The sequence below is a fragment of the Zootoca vivipara genome, chromosome 9 (assembly GCF_965207765.1).
Source record: "Zootoca vivipara chromosome 9, rZooViv2.hap1.1, whole genome shotgun sequence".
Taxonomy (NCBI): domain Eukaryota; kingdom Metazoa; phylum Chordata; class Lepidosauria; order Squamata; family Lacertidae; genus Zootoca; species Zootoca vivipara.
In genome coordinates, this window is record NC_142592.1 from 55895420 (window position 1) to 55914376 (window position 18957).

The window sequence follows — 18957 nt, forward strand, 5'->3', positions numbered from 1 at the left end:
ACAGCATTTTGCACCAGCTGGAGATTTTGGATCAGGTCCAAGAATAATTCCACATTTTCCTTGCTAATGTTATAAATATAGACCTACCAACAACTTGTTTTTATATAAATTTTCTGCAGTTCCTTGAGATTGGTGTGTATAGGTGAAACAGCTTTCAATTAATTCCTCCAATTCTTCTGAGATTTGGGATAAGAAGAGAAAACACTGGTTCCTGCTCTATTTCTCCCTCTATTATGTTACATTCATGCACAGCTGCTCCAATTCAGCAAGAACAAACTGCACCCATAAGCAGCTGCCCACAAGCACTGCCAATGTCAGTCTGGAAGTATTTGCCATCTCTCCATCATGATGCTCAAGCTGATTCCTATGGCAGTAGCTGGATGTATCTTTTTGGTGGAAATGAAGCAGCCCAACAGTCAATTACACATAACTTGTTTCCCAAATATACAGCAGGATCAGGGTAACTTGCTTTAGTGTGGTTTGTAGTTTCAGAAAGGTCAGTCATTTATTGGTTACTTATTTTCAAGTTTTATACCCCAACTGTCAATACAATAACCAATACAGTTTACAATCAGGATTAAACAGCAGCGCACGGAAATACCGTTTACCTTCCCGCCGGAGTGGTCCCTATTTATCTACTTGCACTTTGATGTGCTTTTGAACTGTTAGGTGGGTCCCAGCTGCTGCCCACCTAGCAGTTCGAAAACACATCAAAGTGCAGGGACCGCTCCGGCGGGAAGGTAAACGGCGTTTCCGTGCGCTGCTCTGGTTCGCCAGAAGCAGCTTTGTCATGCTGGCCACATGATCCGGAAGCTGTCTGCGGACAAACACCGGCTCCCTCGGCCTATAGAGCGAGATGAGCGCCGCAACCCCAGAGTCGGACACGACTGGACCTGATGGTCAGGGGGCCCTTTACCTTTACTGCATTACTAATCAGGGAATGTAAGGAATGAAGCTCTGGAGCAAGCTACTTTGTATATAGTAAAAAGAGATCAAGAGGAGTGACAGTAAACAAAAAGGGGCAAGGGGCAGTCCCCGACCCTTTCCCCTTTCCTTGTTACTCTTAACCAGAAATTGTAGGCTCTTTAAAGCAGGCATAGGCAAACTCCAGGCCCCTAGATGTTTGGGACTACAATTCCCATCATCCCTAGCTAAAAGGACCAGTGGTCAGGGATGATGGGAATTGTAGTCCCAAATATCTGGAGGGCCGGAGTCTGCCTATGCCTGCTTTAAAGCCCTTCTACTACTACTGAGTTACCTCATAAGGCACTGGAACCCTGACACTGAACTGGTTGTTCCCATAGAAATGGGATTATGTGTAAGACTTGGTGAGTCACAGAACCCATGCAGTAACCAGTGGTGACTCAGTCAGTAATCTAATTTGCTCAGGTATAGTGGCTGGTATTATTATGTAAGAGCCACCCTGCCTGTTATAGAGAGACACTGTGAAGTAGTGGTTAGGGTGTTGGACTAGGACAGGCATCCCTAAACTGTGACCCTCAATGATCCCTATGACTCCCATGATCCCTAGCTAACAGGACCAGTAGTCGGGGAAGATGGGAATTGTAGTCCAAAACATCTGGAGGGCCGAAGTTTGGGGATGCCTGAACTAGGACCTGGGAGACCAGGGTTCAAATCTCCACTCAACCTTGAAGCTCATTGGGTTCCTTGGGCTGGTTACTACCTCTCAGCCTAACCTACCTCACAGGGTTGTTGTGGGGACTAAATAAGGAGGGGAAGAACCATGCCCACCACCTTGAGCTCCTTGGACTAAAAAGGTGGGACATAAATTCAATAAATAATAAATTAAAATAAACACTTTCCCAAATTTTTGTTTGTCTCTCCCAAGCACAACCTCAGTTTATAAGGCACAGAGCAACTTCAAATGTGTGCACAGTGAAAGAGATTGATGCAAATAATTATTAATGATCAAGAGTTCCCACCCACCCAACATTGTTTTCTTTTCCAATGGCTTTTTATTTGGTGTATTAGTGTATTATGTGGACCCCTGTACCTCTGCTTTCTTTTCCTTCCCATTGAATCTGCTTACCCCATAGCTATGTGTAAGAAACTTTTATGTACAAACACAATGTTTTGTGATGGACATTAGATTAGATGGCTTTTTAGCAGATTAAGGGAAATCCACCTAATATACCGTGTTTCTCCAAAAATAAGACACCGTCTTATATTTATTTTCCCTCAAAAAAAACACGGTGGCTTATTTTCAGGGGATGTCTTATTTATTTATTTATTATGGTACAGTTTAACCTACAAGGTTAAACTGCCTATCACTATGGCTTATTTTCGGGATATGGCTTATTTTCGGGGTATGGATTATTTTTGGAGTATGGCTTATTTTCGGAGAAACACTGTAGATTTATCTAGTAGCAATGATGGCCAGATAGAGCCCCCGCATTCCAAAGAAGCATACTGCAGATTAACAGGTGCTAGGGGTGAATAAGTGAGGACGGCAGCATCTCCATGTCCCACTTCTGCACTGTATGGAGACACAATTTGGCCTGCCATGGATGGAAACTGAGTTAAGATGAGCCTGGTCCACACCAGCAGTGATTTTCAAAACACCAAAGGAAACTCTCTGCTTGCCTGCCTTATAAAGAGAAGGGGTATATAGTTGTTTTCTTGATCTGGGGATGTCTAGAGTGACAAAAGTTTGATTTCCCTGCCTTAAGGGCCTTGAGATTACACTGTTTACATGCCAAGACAGCAGCTCAGGACCAATCACAGATTAAGTAAAAAACTACTTCAGTTTACCTAATCCCATCTGCTTTGTTTGCAGTTTAGCGGATCCACTGCGTCATAATTCTATGCCCACTGCTACATATATACTACTAAAGCTGTAGCTCTAACTTACCTTATGGTCTAACTCACTCTCCCCTTCCATGCTATTCTGAGATGTGAATCAGCCATTCCTCTTCTTGCCCTGCCTGGCTGATTTGCATAACACATTTTGATTGGTTGTATGGAACAGTGGTTTGGGTTTGGTTTTTTTAAAGAAGGATTATTTGTGTAACAATCATGTGCATTAGTTACCACAATGACTTACATACATACCCACAGTGATTTTTTTTGGACAAGTAGTATCAAAATCACAGAACATCAGATTGTCAGCTTGTTGACAATAGCATCATTCACACGCATAAATTTGTAAGAAACTTACTTATTATGCCACAGAAACATACTAACATAGGTTTGGAGCAAGTATTTAAATTTCAGACGTAAGCATAGTTATGATTTTAGAATGTGTGTATTCACATTGATATTTTCCCTTCAAAAATATGTGTAATACACACTGCTTCATTTATTTATGAATACTTAAATTTATGTCTTGCCTTTCCATACTACGCATCCAAGGCAGCTAGCTTAAAATTTAATGCAATCAAACTACAAGATAATAACAACAAATACTGTATACCAAAACATGTAGAAAGAACAGATACTCCGCCCAATAGGCCAGAACAGATACTCCGCCCAATAGGCCAGAAACAAGAAGGTATTTGCCTGGCAGAGGAACACCATTAAATAGAGGAGACGGATTTCCCTAAGTTTCCAGAGCCTGGACGCATCCACTGAGAAGGCCTTCTCTTGTGTTCTGCCAAATGTACCTCTGATGTTGGCAGCACACAGAGAGGCTCCCGTCCCAAATATCTTAATTATGTAGGCAGGTTTCTGTATTTTGGAAAAGGCTATTTATATTTGCTCATGTAGCTTGCATTTCCTCCCTTGCATGGCCTGAAATGCCAAAACTCTTGAACAAATCTGTGCAACGACCATTACTGCTGTAAACAAAATGTGTCAGTTTATATGAAGAGTTTGTATATTTGTATGTCACATCGTTTTCAAAATCAAAACACTGCTATTTTTGTTGATTTTGGTGGATTTTGCTTAGTGATAGTTGCAATAGTCCTAGAAAGGATTAAATGTTGGAAGAAGAAGAAGGAGAAGGAGAAGGAGAAGGAGAAGGAGAAGGAGAAGGAGAAGGAGAAGGAGAAGGAGAAGAAGAAGAAGAAGAAGAAGAAGAAGAAGAAGAAGAAGAAGAAGAAGAAGAAGGAGATCAACCTCATTGGGAAAGATTTAGATGCAGTTTTTGTGTGAAAAGATTTGTGTAGATGATTATGTCACAAACTTCAAAACAGCTTACAATTAGCAGTGGCAACATTAGATTATAAAACTGAGTGTTTTAAAACCTATTGAGTGATAGTGTTCCCAGTTAAACAACCAGCAATTTATTATTGTTATTTTACAATGCAATCCTATGCAGGTCTACTCAGAAGTAAAGGCTACTGAGCTCAATGTGGTAATTCCCTTTTTAAAAAAAATAAATTTTATTAGAGTTTATAAAGAAAAATACAAAGATTATTGTCACGTAATTCTTTTTTTTGGTCCAAACTATAACCTTAATCCAGAGTGAAAAGAGAGAGCGAGAGAAAAGAAAGAGAAGAAAGAAAGAGGAAGGGATAAAGAAAAAGGAATGGAAAAGAAATTAGGAGAAAATGAGAAAAAAGAGCGAGAGAAGAGAGAAAAAAGTTCAGAAGCTAAAGAATTTCTGATTCTTCATCACTCCACTATATAAACATTATTCATTTCATCCACTTCAGTATAACAACTAATAAAGCCACTCTATATAGAGTGGTGCCTCGCTAGACAAAATTAACGAATTTCGTGTAACGAATTTTTCATCTAGCGAGTCCCGGTTTCCCATAGGAATGCATTGAAACTTAATCAATGCGTTCCTATGGGCTCCAGGGGACTGGCGGCGGGGAAGGCAGGCAGGCAGGCGCTTGCTCTGTTGCCTGCCTGCCTTCCCCACCGCCTGTCACACGAAGATCGGGGGCGCTTCTTGCCGGGGCTTGTTAACCCCGGCAAACAGCACCCACCGATCTTCGGATCTGTGTTGTGTAACAGGCAGGGGTGGGGAAAAAGTGGAGGATCGTTCCTCCGCCTTTCCCCCGCCCTACCTGTCACACGAAGATCGGCGAGCACTGCTTGCGGGGCTTGTCAGCCCCAGCAAGCAGCGCCCGCCGATCTTCGGCTCCGTCCCCCGATGCACTACGGCTCGGAGAAGCAGGCAGGGAGGCGGCAACAGTCCGCAGCTTCCTGGGCTGTTGTAGTCTCCCTGCCTGCTTCCCCGAGCCGAAGCACCTGGGGGATGGAGCCGAATTGCGGCATGGCAGGGGCTTTTCGTCGTTTGCCTTCCCCGAGCCAAGGGGGAGGCAAACGGTGAAAAGCCCCCGCCACACCGCAATTCGGCTCGGGGGCTGGCTTGGCGGTGGCCGGAAGAAGGGGAGGAATCCAGCCCCCGAGCCGAATTGCGGGGAAGGCAAACAACGAAAAGCCCCTGCCGCTGACTGGCTTGACGGTGGCGGGAAGAAGGGGAGGAATTCCTCCCCTTCTTCCCGCCGCCGCCAAGCCAAAGCCGGCTTCCCTCGGCAGCCGCCACCGCTTTGTGCCGGGCAGCGGCGAGAGAAGCAGTTCGTATGCTTCTCCCGCCGCCTGGCACAAAGCCGGCTTCGATTCCCTCGGCAGCCGGCGCCTGGCTTCAGGCAGTGGCTGCCGAGGGAAGCAGCTGTGTGCCAGGCCGCAGCGGGAGAAGCAGAGGTTCCTCTGCTTCTCCCGCCGCCACCTGGCACAAAGCCGACATCGGACAGGGCTTCAGAGAGGTGCAGCGCTTCTCCGAAGCCCCATCCTATGCTCCCGGGTGTCCGTGGCGTGGCGGCGGGGGGAGAAGAGGGGGAACGGATCCATTCCTCCACTTCTCCCCCCTCTTCCCGTGCTACAGCCCTTTGTGTTCCGCTGGTCTCTGCCAGTTGCCCCTCACCGGCAGAGACCAGCGGAACACAAAGGGGAACCAGCTGAAGCGCAGGCAGAAGGCAAAGGAAGATCAGCTGAGAGGCGCTGGCAGCTGTCAGCGCCTCTCAGCTGATCTTCCTTTGCCTTCTTCCCTTGCTACAGCTGGTTCCCCTTTTGCTAGATGAATGCCCCTTTTGCTAGGTTTTGTGATCGGAGGTTTTTATGGCCACGCTTCGCAAGACGAAGCGGCGGCCATAGAAAACCTCATTGTCTTGCGAGGCAACCTCCGATCGCAAAACCTATTCGTATAGCGGAAAATTTGTCTTACAGGGCATTCGTCTAGTGAGGCACCACTGTAAAACACCATCTTCAGTCCTCAGATCCAAATGTCATTATTTCTTTTTCTTTTTTATGCAAAGTCTATGAGAGGTTTCCAATCTTTAATAAATGTTAACAATGTGACTAATTCCAAGATGACAGGGTCATCTTAGAAGAGATATTCTTCGTTTTTTGACAAACAGGAAATAATGTCTCTTCTAAGTCAGTTACCTGCAACAATATGTGAAAACACTGCATAAAACGAAGTTATTTTTCTTCAGAATGGGTATTTTATTCATGTGCAAATATAAGCAGACTTAAATCAATTAATTAAATACAAGTCATAGATTAACTGATTAAGATATTTTTAATTGGCTAGCTTACAATTAACAAGGATGTTTATTTGTTTGTTTCAAATTAGCATCCTATCCAGAGGGGAGGGGGGTGAATTCTGCAACTGATAAACAATGCATATTAAAGGAATAGTTTGCATAATCTGTTACCTTTCTACTAGTCATGGAAAAGGGCAATGTTCCTTATTCCTGTACTGGAAGTTCTGCCAAGGTATTTGAGATTCCATAGCTCAATCCTATGGTATACTTATTAAGGCCATTGATTTCAGTGGGTTTGTGCATATATATATATATATATATATATATATATATATATATATATATGTAAACCGACCATGTTTGCATGTCTCCACTTTTCACCGAAACCGCTTGACCGATTGTGTTGAAATTTCGACACAACATCACATGCAAATATGCGAAGGATCTTATACAGTTTGCTTAGACAGATGTCACACCTGAGGCTGGTAAAAGCTAATTTTAAGGAACTCAACATAGCGCCATCTACTGGCCAATGACTATAATACATGACTCAGTTCCATTTCCAAGGATGGGGGCCAAGGTATGGAGATACAGAAGGGATGGGCCAACACTCCCCGGGGACAACAGAGGGAGGAGTATCCTACCGTCCTCCACTGGGGTACAGGGGCCCTGACTGGGCCACAGCAACGCGTGGCCGGGTCCCGCTAGTCTTATATAAGTTTGGGCTGCCAGAAGTTATCATGTGGGTTAGAAACTTGTCATTTAAAATAAAACCTGAGAATTTCAGGATTCCAAAGGAAGTAGCCCAGTTACACCTTTTCCTGTAGTTGCATGGTAAAACTAGAATACGACCTTTCTAGATTGAGGAGAAGGGGCTTCTTCAAGCTCCTAAGGCACATTTTATGATGAAATATTACAGAGGCAGTGGCTAGGTAGGGCTAAAAGGCCTACGGTAATTTGTGCTAAACATATAGGGATGATAAGAAGGGTTCAGGACAGCAATAGCTGATGGAATTGAAGCACACCTAGTTCCACCTTTAAGAAGCACATTTTGATAAGTCATTGATTTGGAGCATTTGCAGCATAATTAAAAGGGCACTTTGCTCAGGTATTGAAATGTACAAGAGACAAAACAACTTTATATTGACATTAGCTATCATCTTGATCAGAGTATCATGGTTAAAGCGAAGAAGTCTTTTGTGCCTCTATGTCTAGCTTGCTGCAGAGACTGAAGCTATGAACTTGTCCCACTTTTCTTGCCAGATCTTCAGGGCATTTTCCTTTTGACCAGGTCCCATACTGCTGTATCTGTGAAAATAAAAGAAGTCCAGGTCAGAAGAGGAGAAACTGCTTTAAAAGCTGGATGATTAGGTCAAAAGCCAGAAAAGAGCAGGAAATAAAAACTCAGCAAATCGACTGTTTATGCTGCACTGGGTATATAGGTGCAGCCTAGGAAGAAAATCTCACTGAATTTACAGGACTTGCTGTCAGGTACCGTGTTTCTCATATTATAAGACATGTCTTATATTAATTTTTTCCTCAAAAAAACACGACATGGCTTATTTTCAAGGGATGTCTTATTTTTTAATAAAGTGAACGCGGGCGCTGTTTGCCGGGCTTGTCAAGCCCAGCAAACAGCGCCCGCCGATCTTCGGTGACAGGCGGGGGTGGGCGGAGAGCAGAGAACGATCTCCGCTTCCCCCCCACCCCCGTCTGTCACACAGCACAGGGCCGAAGATCGGCGGGCGCTGTTTGCCGGGCTTGTCAAGCCCAGCAAGGAGCGCCCGCCGATCTTCGGTGACAGGCGGGGGTGGGGGGAGAGCAGAGAACGATCTCCGCTTTCCCCCCACCCCGCCTGTCACACAGCATAGGTCTGAAGATCGGCGGGCGCTGTTTGCCGGGCTTGTCAAGCCCAGCAAGGAGCGCCCGCTGATCTTCGGTGACAGGCGGGGGTGGGGGGAGAGCAGAGGACGATCTCCGTTTCCCCCCACCCCCGCCTGTCACACAGCACAGGTCCGAAGATCGGCGGGCGCTGTATGCCGGGCTTGTCAAGCCCAGCAAACAGTGCCCGCCGATCTTCGGTGACAGGCGGGGGTGGGGGGAGAGCAGAGAATGATCTCCGCTTCCCCCCCACCCCCGCCTGTCACACAGCACAGGGCCGAAGATCGGCGGGCGCTGTTTGCCGGGCTTGTCAAGCCCAGCAAAGAGCGCCCGCCGATCTTCGGTGACAGGTGGGGGTGGGGGGAGAGCGGAGCACGATCTCCGCTTCCCCCCCACCCCCGCCCGTCACACAGCACAGGGCCGAAGATCGGCGGGCGCTGTTTGCCGGGCTTGTCAAGCCCAGCAAACAGCGCCCGCCGATCTTCGGTGACAGGCGGGGGTGGGGGAGAGCGGAGCACGATCTCCGCTTCCCCCCCACCCCCGCCTGTCACACAGCACAGGGCTGAAGATCAGCGGGCGCTGTTTGCCGGGCTTGTCAAGCCCAGCAAACAGCGCCCGCCGATCTTCGGTGACAGGCGGGGGTGGGGGGAGAGCGCAGCACGATCTCCGCTTCCCCCCCACCCCCGCCTGTCACACAGCACAGGGCTGAAGATCGGCGGGCGCTGTTTGCCGGGCTTGTCAAGCCCAGCAAACAGCGCCCGCCGATCTTCGGTGACAGGCGGGGGTGGGGGGAGAGCGGAGCACGATCTCCGCTTCCCCCCCACCCCCGCCCGTCACACAGCACAGGGCCGAAGATCGGCGGGCGCTGTTTGCCGGGCTTGTCAAGCCCAGCAAACAGCGCCCGCCGATCTTCGGTGACAGGCGGGGGTGGGGGAGAGCGGAGAACGATCTCCGCTTCCCCCCCACCCCCGCCCCTCACACAGCACAGGGCCGAAGATCGGCGGGCGCTGTTTGCCGGGCTTGTCAAGCCCAGCAAACAGTGCCCGCCGATCTTCAATGACAGGCGGGGGTGGGGGGAGAGCGGAGAACGATCTCCGCTTCCCCCCCACCCCCGCCTGTCACACAGCACAGGTCCGAAGATCGGCGGGCGCTGTTTGCCGGGCTTGTCAAGCCCAGCAAGGAGCGCCCGCCGATCTTCGGTGACAGGCGGGGGTGGGGGGAGAGCGGAGAACGATCTCCGCTTCCCCCCCACCCCCGCCTGTCACACAGCACAGGTCCGAAGATCGGCGGGCGCTCCTTGCTTGCGCTACGGCTCGGGGAAGCAGGCAGGGAGCTCCTGCTGGGTCCCGCGCCTTCGCCTCTCGCTCGGTCGGGGCTTTGCGATAGTGCTTATTTTCGGGGTATGTCTTATTTTTCACCAACCCTTTGAAATCCTGTCATGGCTTATTTTTGGGGGATGCCTTAAAATATGAGAAACACGGTAAGTGTGCTTAGAATTACAGCTGTCATGGCTGTGGTCCCAAGCTCAGAGAAGGATAAGCCAATCATGTTTGGAAATGTTTTACCACTTACCAGGTCCATGTTTGATAGACCTCTAACCTACCGTAACCATAATATAAACTTATTTACCGATGTGGGCAAGTAGTGCAGAGCACATCAGCAATAAGGGTAATAAGTGGAGTATCCAGTGGTGCATAGGTGTTAAAAACCAGTGCACTGATTTGCCTATTAGCTTCTAAGCCAGTTTCAATTAACTTTTGCTAACCATAATAATAATAATAATAATAATAATAATAATAATAATAATAATAATAAATTATTTATACCCCACCCATCTGTTGTGACCAGGATACCCAAAAGATCACCTTGTCCCATACAGAACCGCTAACAAGGAGGACTTGTAAGTGGTGCTGCATTTTACAGTATGTCACCTAACAGCATACACAGAAAAGGGTCTGCTCTGTGGTGGGACCCACTCTTTAAACACTCCCCTCCCTTGCTATATGGGAGGCACCCACAGTAGGGTGCTACCAAAGACTGTTAAAACCTAATTTGTTTGCTCAGGCTTTCCCTGACTAGGTTATTGGTACATTTTAAATATCTGGTGCATATCCCATACATTGTTTATTGTTTCCTGCAGTGGTTCCCCCTACGTGGAATGCTCTCCCCAGTGAGGTTTGGCTGACACCCTCAATATACAGCTTTAGATGCCAGGCGAAAATGTTCCTTTTCAACCAAGCCCTTGATATTATGGAAACGGGACTTACATTTTATCTCAACTTATGAGTTGAAAGAAAATGTGCTCAAAATGCAATATAGGTGGTACCTAACACCAGTAAAATTGGCAAAAATGTACAAAGGTAGTAGCAATATATGTTGGAGGTGTCAGAAAGAAGCCGATACCTACCTGCATGTATGGTGGCATTGTAAAAAAAAATTAAGAGCTTTTGGGAAGAAATATATAAAGAATTGAAAAAATAGTTAAATACTCTTTCAAGAAAGAACCAGAAATATTTCTATTAGGAATGTTAGGTGATGAAATTAAGGCCAGAGATAGATGCTTGATTATGTATGCAACGGTAGCTGGTAGACTTCTTATCGCGAAAAATTGGAAGAGCGACAAAGTACCCAGTAAGGAGGATTGGCTAGTCAAATTGATAAAATATACAAATTTAGCAATAAAAGCCAGAGAAATGAAGGGGTTAAATGATGAGAGAACGGATAAAGATTGGAAAATGTTAAAACAATATTTAATGAAACAGGTAGAAAAAAGTCAATCTCATAGCAAATGTGTGAAGGGCCCCAAAAATATCTAAAGGAAAAGAAAAACACAGTAAAGAGTATGCATTGTAACAAAGTTATATAAACCGGAATATAGGGAAGACTGGAAGTCACATGAGGTGGTGGGGGTGGGGTAGAGGTGTTATTTTTCGTATGTGCGTTTCCTTTTTTTCTGTTTGTTTTTTGTTTTTCAAATGTGAATATTTTGTATTCTGATAAAATTTTGTTTCATTTGTTTCTTTTTGATTTCTGTTTATTTTAGAAAATAATTAATAAAGATTAATTTTATTTAAAAAATAAATGTGTTGTCGAAGGATTTTTGGTTTCTTGTTCTTAATTTTATTATGCATTTTGTGGTTTTTATATTGTAATTATATGCTGTAAACTGCCCTGAGATCTACAGATGACAGACGGTATACAAATTTAATTAATAAATTAATAATAAGAATACTTACTTTAGAGAGTTTAGTGCTAGTTGTTTCAAAGTCCTCAGATCAGCACTCATCCCTCCAATGCCCATGAACATCTCATAGAGGTCATATGACAAACCCTTTACTCCAAAGATGGATGGATCATCAGAGGCAACCACGATGCGGTGACCCTCTGCCATCAGGACTGCAGCAGGATGGTTCCTGAGATCTGATACTAACATCAGGACCTTGAAGAGGTACATAACTGAGATAAGTAAATACTGCCATTTTATCTTTCTCTCTGTGTGTGTTGCATATCTTTAGGCACCAAGCAAAAACATTCCTCTTCTCCCGTCTTTGGCTAATTAAACAATCCATGGACTTTTAAACTGTGGAGGGGGCCTCAAAGGGAATATTGTTTTTGTTTGTTATTATGGTATGTATTTTGTGTTTTTATATGGTAAGCAGTTCTGTGATCTTCAGATGAAGAGTGGTACAGAAATCTAAACAACAATAAATCCTGCCTCGTAGGTTGCACTCTAGAAAAGTACAACACTTCTGTGGCTCAAACCTGTACATGCATCCTCGTAGCATTTTGCCACAACTTTGGCGGTTTTTAGGCCTTGGCAAGGTATCCTTTAGTCTATCTTCGAGTTGTGGGGGGAGCATTTCATGCACACTCCCACACAGCGGAGTTTGTAGGGTCCATTAAAGGGTTGATTGCGGGAGTCCCTGGCCCTAGAGTGGCGGCATGTAGGTCACACTCCTGGCTGAGGTAAAGTGAGAGGGCATGCTGTGTAAGTTCGTGCTTTACAGTCCCCTCACACTGCACCTCATTGCCCTGCACATCCTCAGTCCCACATGGACTCATTGCCTATGCCAAGTTTCCCACATTCTGAAGTTCAGTAAAGTTGTGGCCAATTTGAACCCATACTTTGGTCTCTCGTCTCATTCTTGGAATTGGGGGGGGGGGTAGGCTCCACAGACAGGGTTCAGCACATGTGCTCACAATTGTATGCACTCTTAAATGAAGGAGACTGCCCCAAGTAAAAAATGCATAAATTGGGCAGCATTCTTTCTCTAACTAAAATCAGCAGGATTTCAAACTGCTGAAGACAGTACACAAATGTACTGACAAAGAGTCTTGTGGTACCTTAAAATACTAGCACATTTTGTTAAAGCATAAGCTTTTGTGGATTGCAGTCTACTTTATCAGATATATGAAGTATAATTATTTACTCCTCTCCCCCAAGCTTTACAATAATGTATATATCCTGCAATTATATATATTTATCATGCATCATTGTTATTTTTATCAGTATCATCATCCTTGCTTAAACACACACACACACACACACACACACACACACACACACACACACGTGTAAACACACTTTAGGATTAATCCTGCTATCAAAGACAGATTACAGGGCTAGGCTCCCTTCTGTGTGAACAGTACCTGGTTAGAAATAGGGCAGACTTCTATAGGAATATCCATCTTCAAAGCCAATTTCTTAGCTTCTGGGTGCTTGGTGATGGCAAATCCATGGCCAATCCTGCTGGTGTTCAACAGCAGAGCATCCAACAAATTTCTATCTACAGAGGTGCCTTCCCAGTCTGAGTGATAAAGAGAATTCTTACATCAATACAAAACCACAAAATGGTTGTCACAATGGTCCCAAATACATAGAGGGAAACCCCAGATAAGTTGTTTTCTGAAAGAGTATTGTTATGTGAGGCCTAAAAAGGGATTGCTAGAACTTTTCTGTGGTCTAGTTTGATGTTTTATCATGATTTGCTTTGTTGGTTTTTTGTTTTCTTTCTGCCACATCTCATTTTACCAACTATGAAAGTCAAGTTAAATCACATGCCTAAAGCAGTCAAGTGAATTCATGGCCATGAATCCCAAAATCCTGCCTTTGCATCTTGCACTCTTGAGGAATTAATGCCTCCTGTGCACATCAATACCATGTTTAAAGTGGCCCACTCCACTCAAAATGGCAAACCATTCTGTGCTTGGTAAAACAAAGTACAGTGCTACATTGGTTTTTTAACGTCTTGGAAGTCAAATGTTTTGGTTTTCAAATGCCGGAAACCCGGAAGTAACTGCTTCGGTTTTTAAACACTTTTTGGAAGTCGAACGTGCCACATGGCTTCCGTATTGAGCTTTTAATGCAAATTAGCCACTCAGATTTCATGCAATACCTAGGATCAACCAACAGCAAACTCTTAACTACCCGATGAAAGGAAAGGGTGCCTTCTTTCCGTTACAGTATCAATGTTTCAAGCCTTTATTGCCATGGTACTAGAAAAACCTTTCAATTACCGACAACCATGTTTCACTGTAACTACATTGCAGAAAGTTGGAAAACATGACCATGTGACCCAATCACCCTCCCTGAAAACTCCTCTGACATCTTAGCAATAGCTTAGCCGACACTACTGTCTGAGTCGGCGTTTTCTGTTTTGTTGCAGCACAGATGGAGCAGCAGATTGCCACACTGCTAAGTCTCTGTGAGCAGAGGCTCCTATGTGGCAAAGCATTCTGGGACTGCTTATGCAAAACAGTAATCCACATGAACTCTGGCAGACGCCACAGGCTTTGGCAAAATGTTATTTGCTACTCAACATGCCTATCACGAGGGGGTTTGCCAGTACATTTCAGAGGACTGGTACAAGCACAATCCTATGCATGCTTGATCAAAGATAAGTCCAGCTGAGTTCAATAGGTCTTTCTTCTATGTATGTTGTGCATAGGATTGCAGCTGTAATATTAGATTGGTCCACTGACACACACGCCAATGTATGCCAACACACACACAAAAAGGCAGAATACTGTTTATCTAGTTTCATCAAAAAGGTCATCAGAAAGTTCTGGACATAATGATATAAGAACAGCCCTGCCGAATCAGACCACAAACCCAACTAGTCCTGCTTCCTGTTCTCAAAGTGGCCAACTAGGTGACTATAGCAAATTCACAGGCAAGGCCTGAGCATAACAACACTCTTTCCACCTGTACTTCTCCTTACTGTGGGATTGCCATATTTTGAAAAGTAAAAACCAGGACACCCCGAAAGTTGTTGTGCTCTTTTTAGGATGACCATGAAATTGTTGAGCTTTCTTTTATAAAATGGCAAAAAAAACCAACCCATTATTTTCGATTGACTTGCCTAAGACCCGCCTTTCGAAATTCCCTCAGGACGTAAATTTCGCCTTTGAAATTCTGGGCATATGGCAGCCCTACCTTACTGCTCAGTTTTGATTCTCTTAAGAACATAAGAAGACAGACCCTCCAAAGTGTCCCTATTTTCTTTTTTCTTTTTCTTTTCTTTTTTGTCCCACTTTTCCTTAGGATGTCCCTATTTTCATTGGAGAAATTTTGGAGGGTATGGAGTTATCTGATCCCTGAGCTGCCTGAAGGCAATCTTTTATTATGTTTTTATATATGTTGGACTGTGGGGTGTAAATAGTAAAATTATCATTGTGGAATGGGAAGTCCCTATTTTCATCGGAGAAATGTTGGAGGGTATGAGAAAGGCCCAGAAGGATCAGGACAAGGGGCCATCTAGTCCAACATCCTGTTATTACAGTGGCCAACCAGATGCATAGGGGAAGCCAACAAGCAAAACCCAGGTTGGGGGGTGGGGGTGGCGGCAGCCAGGTACACCTGGCCTGGGCCTTGGAAGGCTAAGTCAGTTGGGGTGCCCTCCCAAGGGCTGACTGCTTTTCTGTTTGAGTTTATAACTTTATTCTAACAAGACTCCTCAGATAAGCTATGCACAGGCCTGGTAAAACCTGAGTGCAACAGGACTCTCCCCACCTGCTATACCCAGTAATTGGCATTCAGAAGCATACTGGCTCTAACAGTGGAGATAGAACATAGCTATCATTGCTAGCAGATTGTACTGCATAAATAGCAGCCGCAGCAGCAGCACGTAAGGTTGAATAGAAAGGCTTGGATCAGATGACCTATTTGTCTCTTGAAAGCCTATGGCCTCCAACCCATATGAGTCACAAACAGTAAGGCAGTGAAGGAAATTGATGCATGCATTTTGGTCTGTTACAAAATGTGTGCGCATACGCACACACCCCCACACACGTACTTTGCAGACATGGACTGGATTTGAAGGCTCCTAAAGAACTTCTAGATGACACTACTTTGGAAGGTAATGGACTCTCCTTTGTAAGGATTTCTTTTTTAAGTAGAGGCTGGATGGCAAGAGGCTGAACTATAATAATAATAATAATATAATTTATTATTTATACCCCACCCATTTGGCTGGGTTTCCCCAGCCACTCTGGGCGGCTTCCAACAGAAAAATAAAACACAGTAATCTATTAAAGATTAAAAGCCTCCCTGAACAGGGTTGCCTTCAGATGTCTTCTAAAAGTCTGGTAGTTGTTTTCCTCTTTGACATCTGTTGGGAGGGCGTTCCACAGGGCAGGCGCCACCACCGAGAAGGCCCTAGATGAGCTTTAGGGTTCCTTCCAACTCTTATGCTTCCATATACAAATCTTTATTAGAATATGAATATCCATTCAGGTGCATAGCTACATACAATGTGTGGGGGAAGTTCCAACACTGTTTTCAATAGGACTTACAGGTACCGGTAAATGTTTGTAGGATTTCAGTCCTCATCTCCTAGTTACACCTTACTCTTATTTATTTCATTTAACAAAATTTCTATATGCTTACTTGACAGAAGACCTCAGATCATCAGTGGGATGTGCCCATACTTACTTGTCTCACCGGCATGAAAGAAATATGGCAATTTCTTTCCCAGAGTTTTCGGAAGGGTCAAGGCATCCTTTAGCTCCCAGAGGGCTTTTCCTCCATCTTCCCAGCCAACCTGAGAAGGAAATTGCTCTTGATAAGCATTTAATGCTTAGATCGTCTATAGATCAGGAGGAAGAACCTGCACTGAAATGTCTTCCTAACTTATATTTTTATTTAAAAAAATCATGTCAACCCAATGTTCAATTTGTGAAATAAGGTAAAAATAATCTGCAGCCATAACTTTGAGACAACAAGCATCTTTTTTATTTCCTTTGTTTCTTAAGTGGACAGAACTACAAAAGGCACTGCAACATAGGTAAGGAGACCTGCTTACGCATGTTACACAAGTGAAACATTTCTCATTGAACTGCTCTGAACAGGGCCAGCCCTACCATGAAGCAGAGTGAGGCAGCTGCCTCAGGCGGCAAATTCTGAGGGGTAGAAAGTGGCTACCAGCTCTTGAATTCCATGATTCCATTTCTTACGTCACAAGGATTAGTAGGAAGTATTTCCAAGGAATGCCATACATCAAATATATTTCACCTCAGATGCTGCAGCAATTTGTCATGGCCTCAGCTATACGGTCAAAGGGTACATTACATCCCCTGCAAGAGAGTTTTTTGATAGGATTGTAGCCCAATGAAACCTGTGTCCACCACCATGAATATCATCTTATTGTGCCTGCTTTCCTTCTAACACAAAAATCAAAACCAAGTAAGAAATATAGGCAATTACCAAATCAAAGCCTGCCATAGTTTCTGGGAACTCTGCTCTGAGTGCCATAGCTGCACGGACAGCTTCTTCAATCTGGGGGGCATTCTCATGTCTGAAAATTAACAGGAAGAGAAGAGTACCAAGAGAGGGAGAAAAAAACTAGGTACTGTCTGTTCTGTTTAAAAAGGCTATTTTCATATTATGAATCAGCCACTGGATATATAGATGTTTTCTGTTACACGCATTGGTGTGTACATAATTTTAGCAATGAGTCCACTCTGAAAGCGCACCACATTCACATTTTGTGCACAGATACAAACTTCTCCTGATCAAACTCACAGGAAATGTGTACTTCCCATTTGCTTCAGAGTTGAATTAGTTGCACAGCACTAATTGTGTGGTCCTTGTGCCAACCACAAACCTGACCTCTCATTTTCAGAGCAGCTTATGTTTTAAGAGTTTTAAATTCTCTGACTAAAATTTGCAAGTAGTTTCAGAAAGAAATAAGTACATAACATGGCCAGCTGACTTGGCACACAAGGGAAAAGGATGAGGCAATCTGCATTTGAATCAGAGGTCTTACATCAGTGGTGAGGAACCTCCAGTGCCTAGGCCTCCCCATTCTACTGGCAATGCTATTTTGGCCAAACCACACCCACTTACCCTAACCCTGGCATCTTGTATGATGTCAGGTGTGGGGCAGGTAAAGACACAGCTGAACCAAAAGGGGATTTGCAGCTGATTGGTGCCACTTCATTGGCACTGTGAATGGTGTTTTGCAAGCTCCCTAAATTAGCTGATCTGTACGGAACCTAAATATTGTATATTCCTGCGTATAAGACTACTTTTTAACCCAGGAAAATCTTCTCAAAAGTCGGGGGTACTCTTATACGCCAGGTCGTATTTCTTATACGGCGGGTATATCCCAAACTCTATATTTTAACTGGAAAAGTTGGGGGTCGTCTTATATGCCAGTCGTCTTGTACGCTGGAATATGTGGTATTTCTCATTAAAACAGTTGAGTAGGAGAATTTTTTTAAAGTGCTATTTCTGATGGACAGAGCAGAAGCTCAGTACTACGCTTGGACTACTGCAATGCGCTCTACGTGGGGCTACCTTTGAAGGTGACCCGGAAACTACAATTAATCCAGAATGCGGCAGTTAAACTGGTGACTGGGAGCAGCCGCCGAGACCATATAACACTGGTCTTGAAAGACCTGCATTGGCTCCCAGTACATTTCCGAGCACAATAGCAGCAATAAGTAGAATGGAGGAAAGGAGAGAGGGAAATCTCTTCCCCCTTCTGGATCATGATGTGCTGGTATGCATTAAAATCTGAGCCAGAGAATAATTATAGAATCGTAATGTTCACCTCATATTGGAAGCAAACAATACAACTCTCCAAGGTTCATGTTTCTTAGCCAGAGGATACAAGTACTGGCATCATCACAAGGCACTAATATCATAGATTGTTTCCATGAGCACAAATGAGGGGGGCTTCTTTTCATTCAATTTTCCGAAGATGTTTTTGTTAATTTTTCTGAACTGAATGTATTTTTCTCATCTATAATGACCTGCAGTTTCTTTCAACAATAAAATGTGAATTAGATAAGTTAAAATATATGTGTTCTGGCAAAGTCATCTAGATATTCCTTACCTGTGTGCTGTGTATATAATCTTTGCACTAACAAAGTCTGGGTGGTCCTTTACAAACTCTTGGGTTGTGCTTTGATAAACTGCCATAGACCAGGATTTGTCATGCATGGTACCATCCAACTCATATACCTATGGGCAGAATATGCAAACATAAAGGTAAAGGCAAATGAGGGGGCAGTCTGTCATAAAGCAAGAACAGAACAATCGGCACCAGAACTCCTCAAGTTTTGTTCCTGACTGCAGTTTCAGCCCAGGTTCAACCATGCATCCAGCTTTGGA

At 44.4% G+C, this 18957-nt stretch overlaps 1 protein-coding gene across 1 annotated transcript in view; it reads right to left on the bottom strand.

Moving 5' to 3' along the window:
• Window positions 1-6474: 6474 nt before the first annotated feature.
• The window catches only part of ADA2 (adenosine deaminase 2), a 30797-nt gene continuing 18314 nt past the window's right edge, over window positions 6475-18957 (bottom strand). Inside the window, exons 5-10 of the mRNA XM_060280006.2 lie at window positions 18680-18807; window positions 17044-17134; window positions 16273-16381; window positions 12990-13147; window positions 11576-11778; window positions 6475-7766 (exon numbers count right to left, since the gene is read on the bottom strand). Coding sequence (XP_060135989.1) covers window positions 7670-7766; window positions 11576-11778; window positions 12990-13147; window positions 16273-16381; window positions 17044-17134; window positions 18680-18807 — 786 coding nt within the window. The 3' untranslated portion in view covers window positions 6475-7669. The remainder of the gene's footprint in view (window positions 7767-11575; window positions 11779-12989; window positions 13148-16272; window positions 16382-17043; window positions 17135-18679; window positions 18808-18957) is intronic.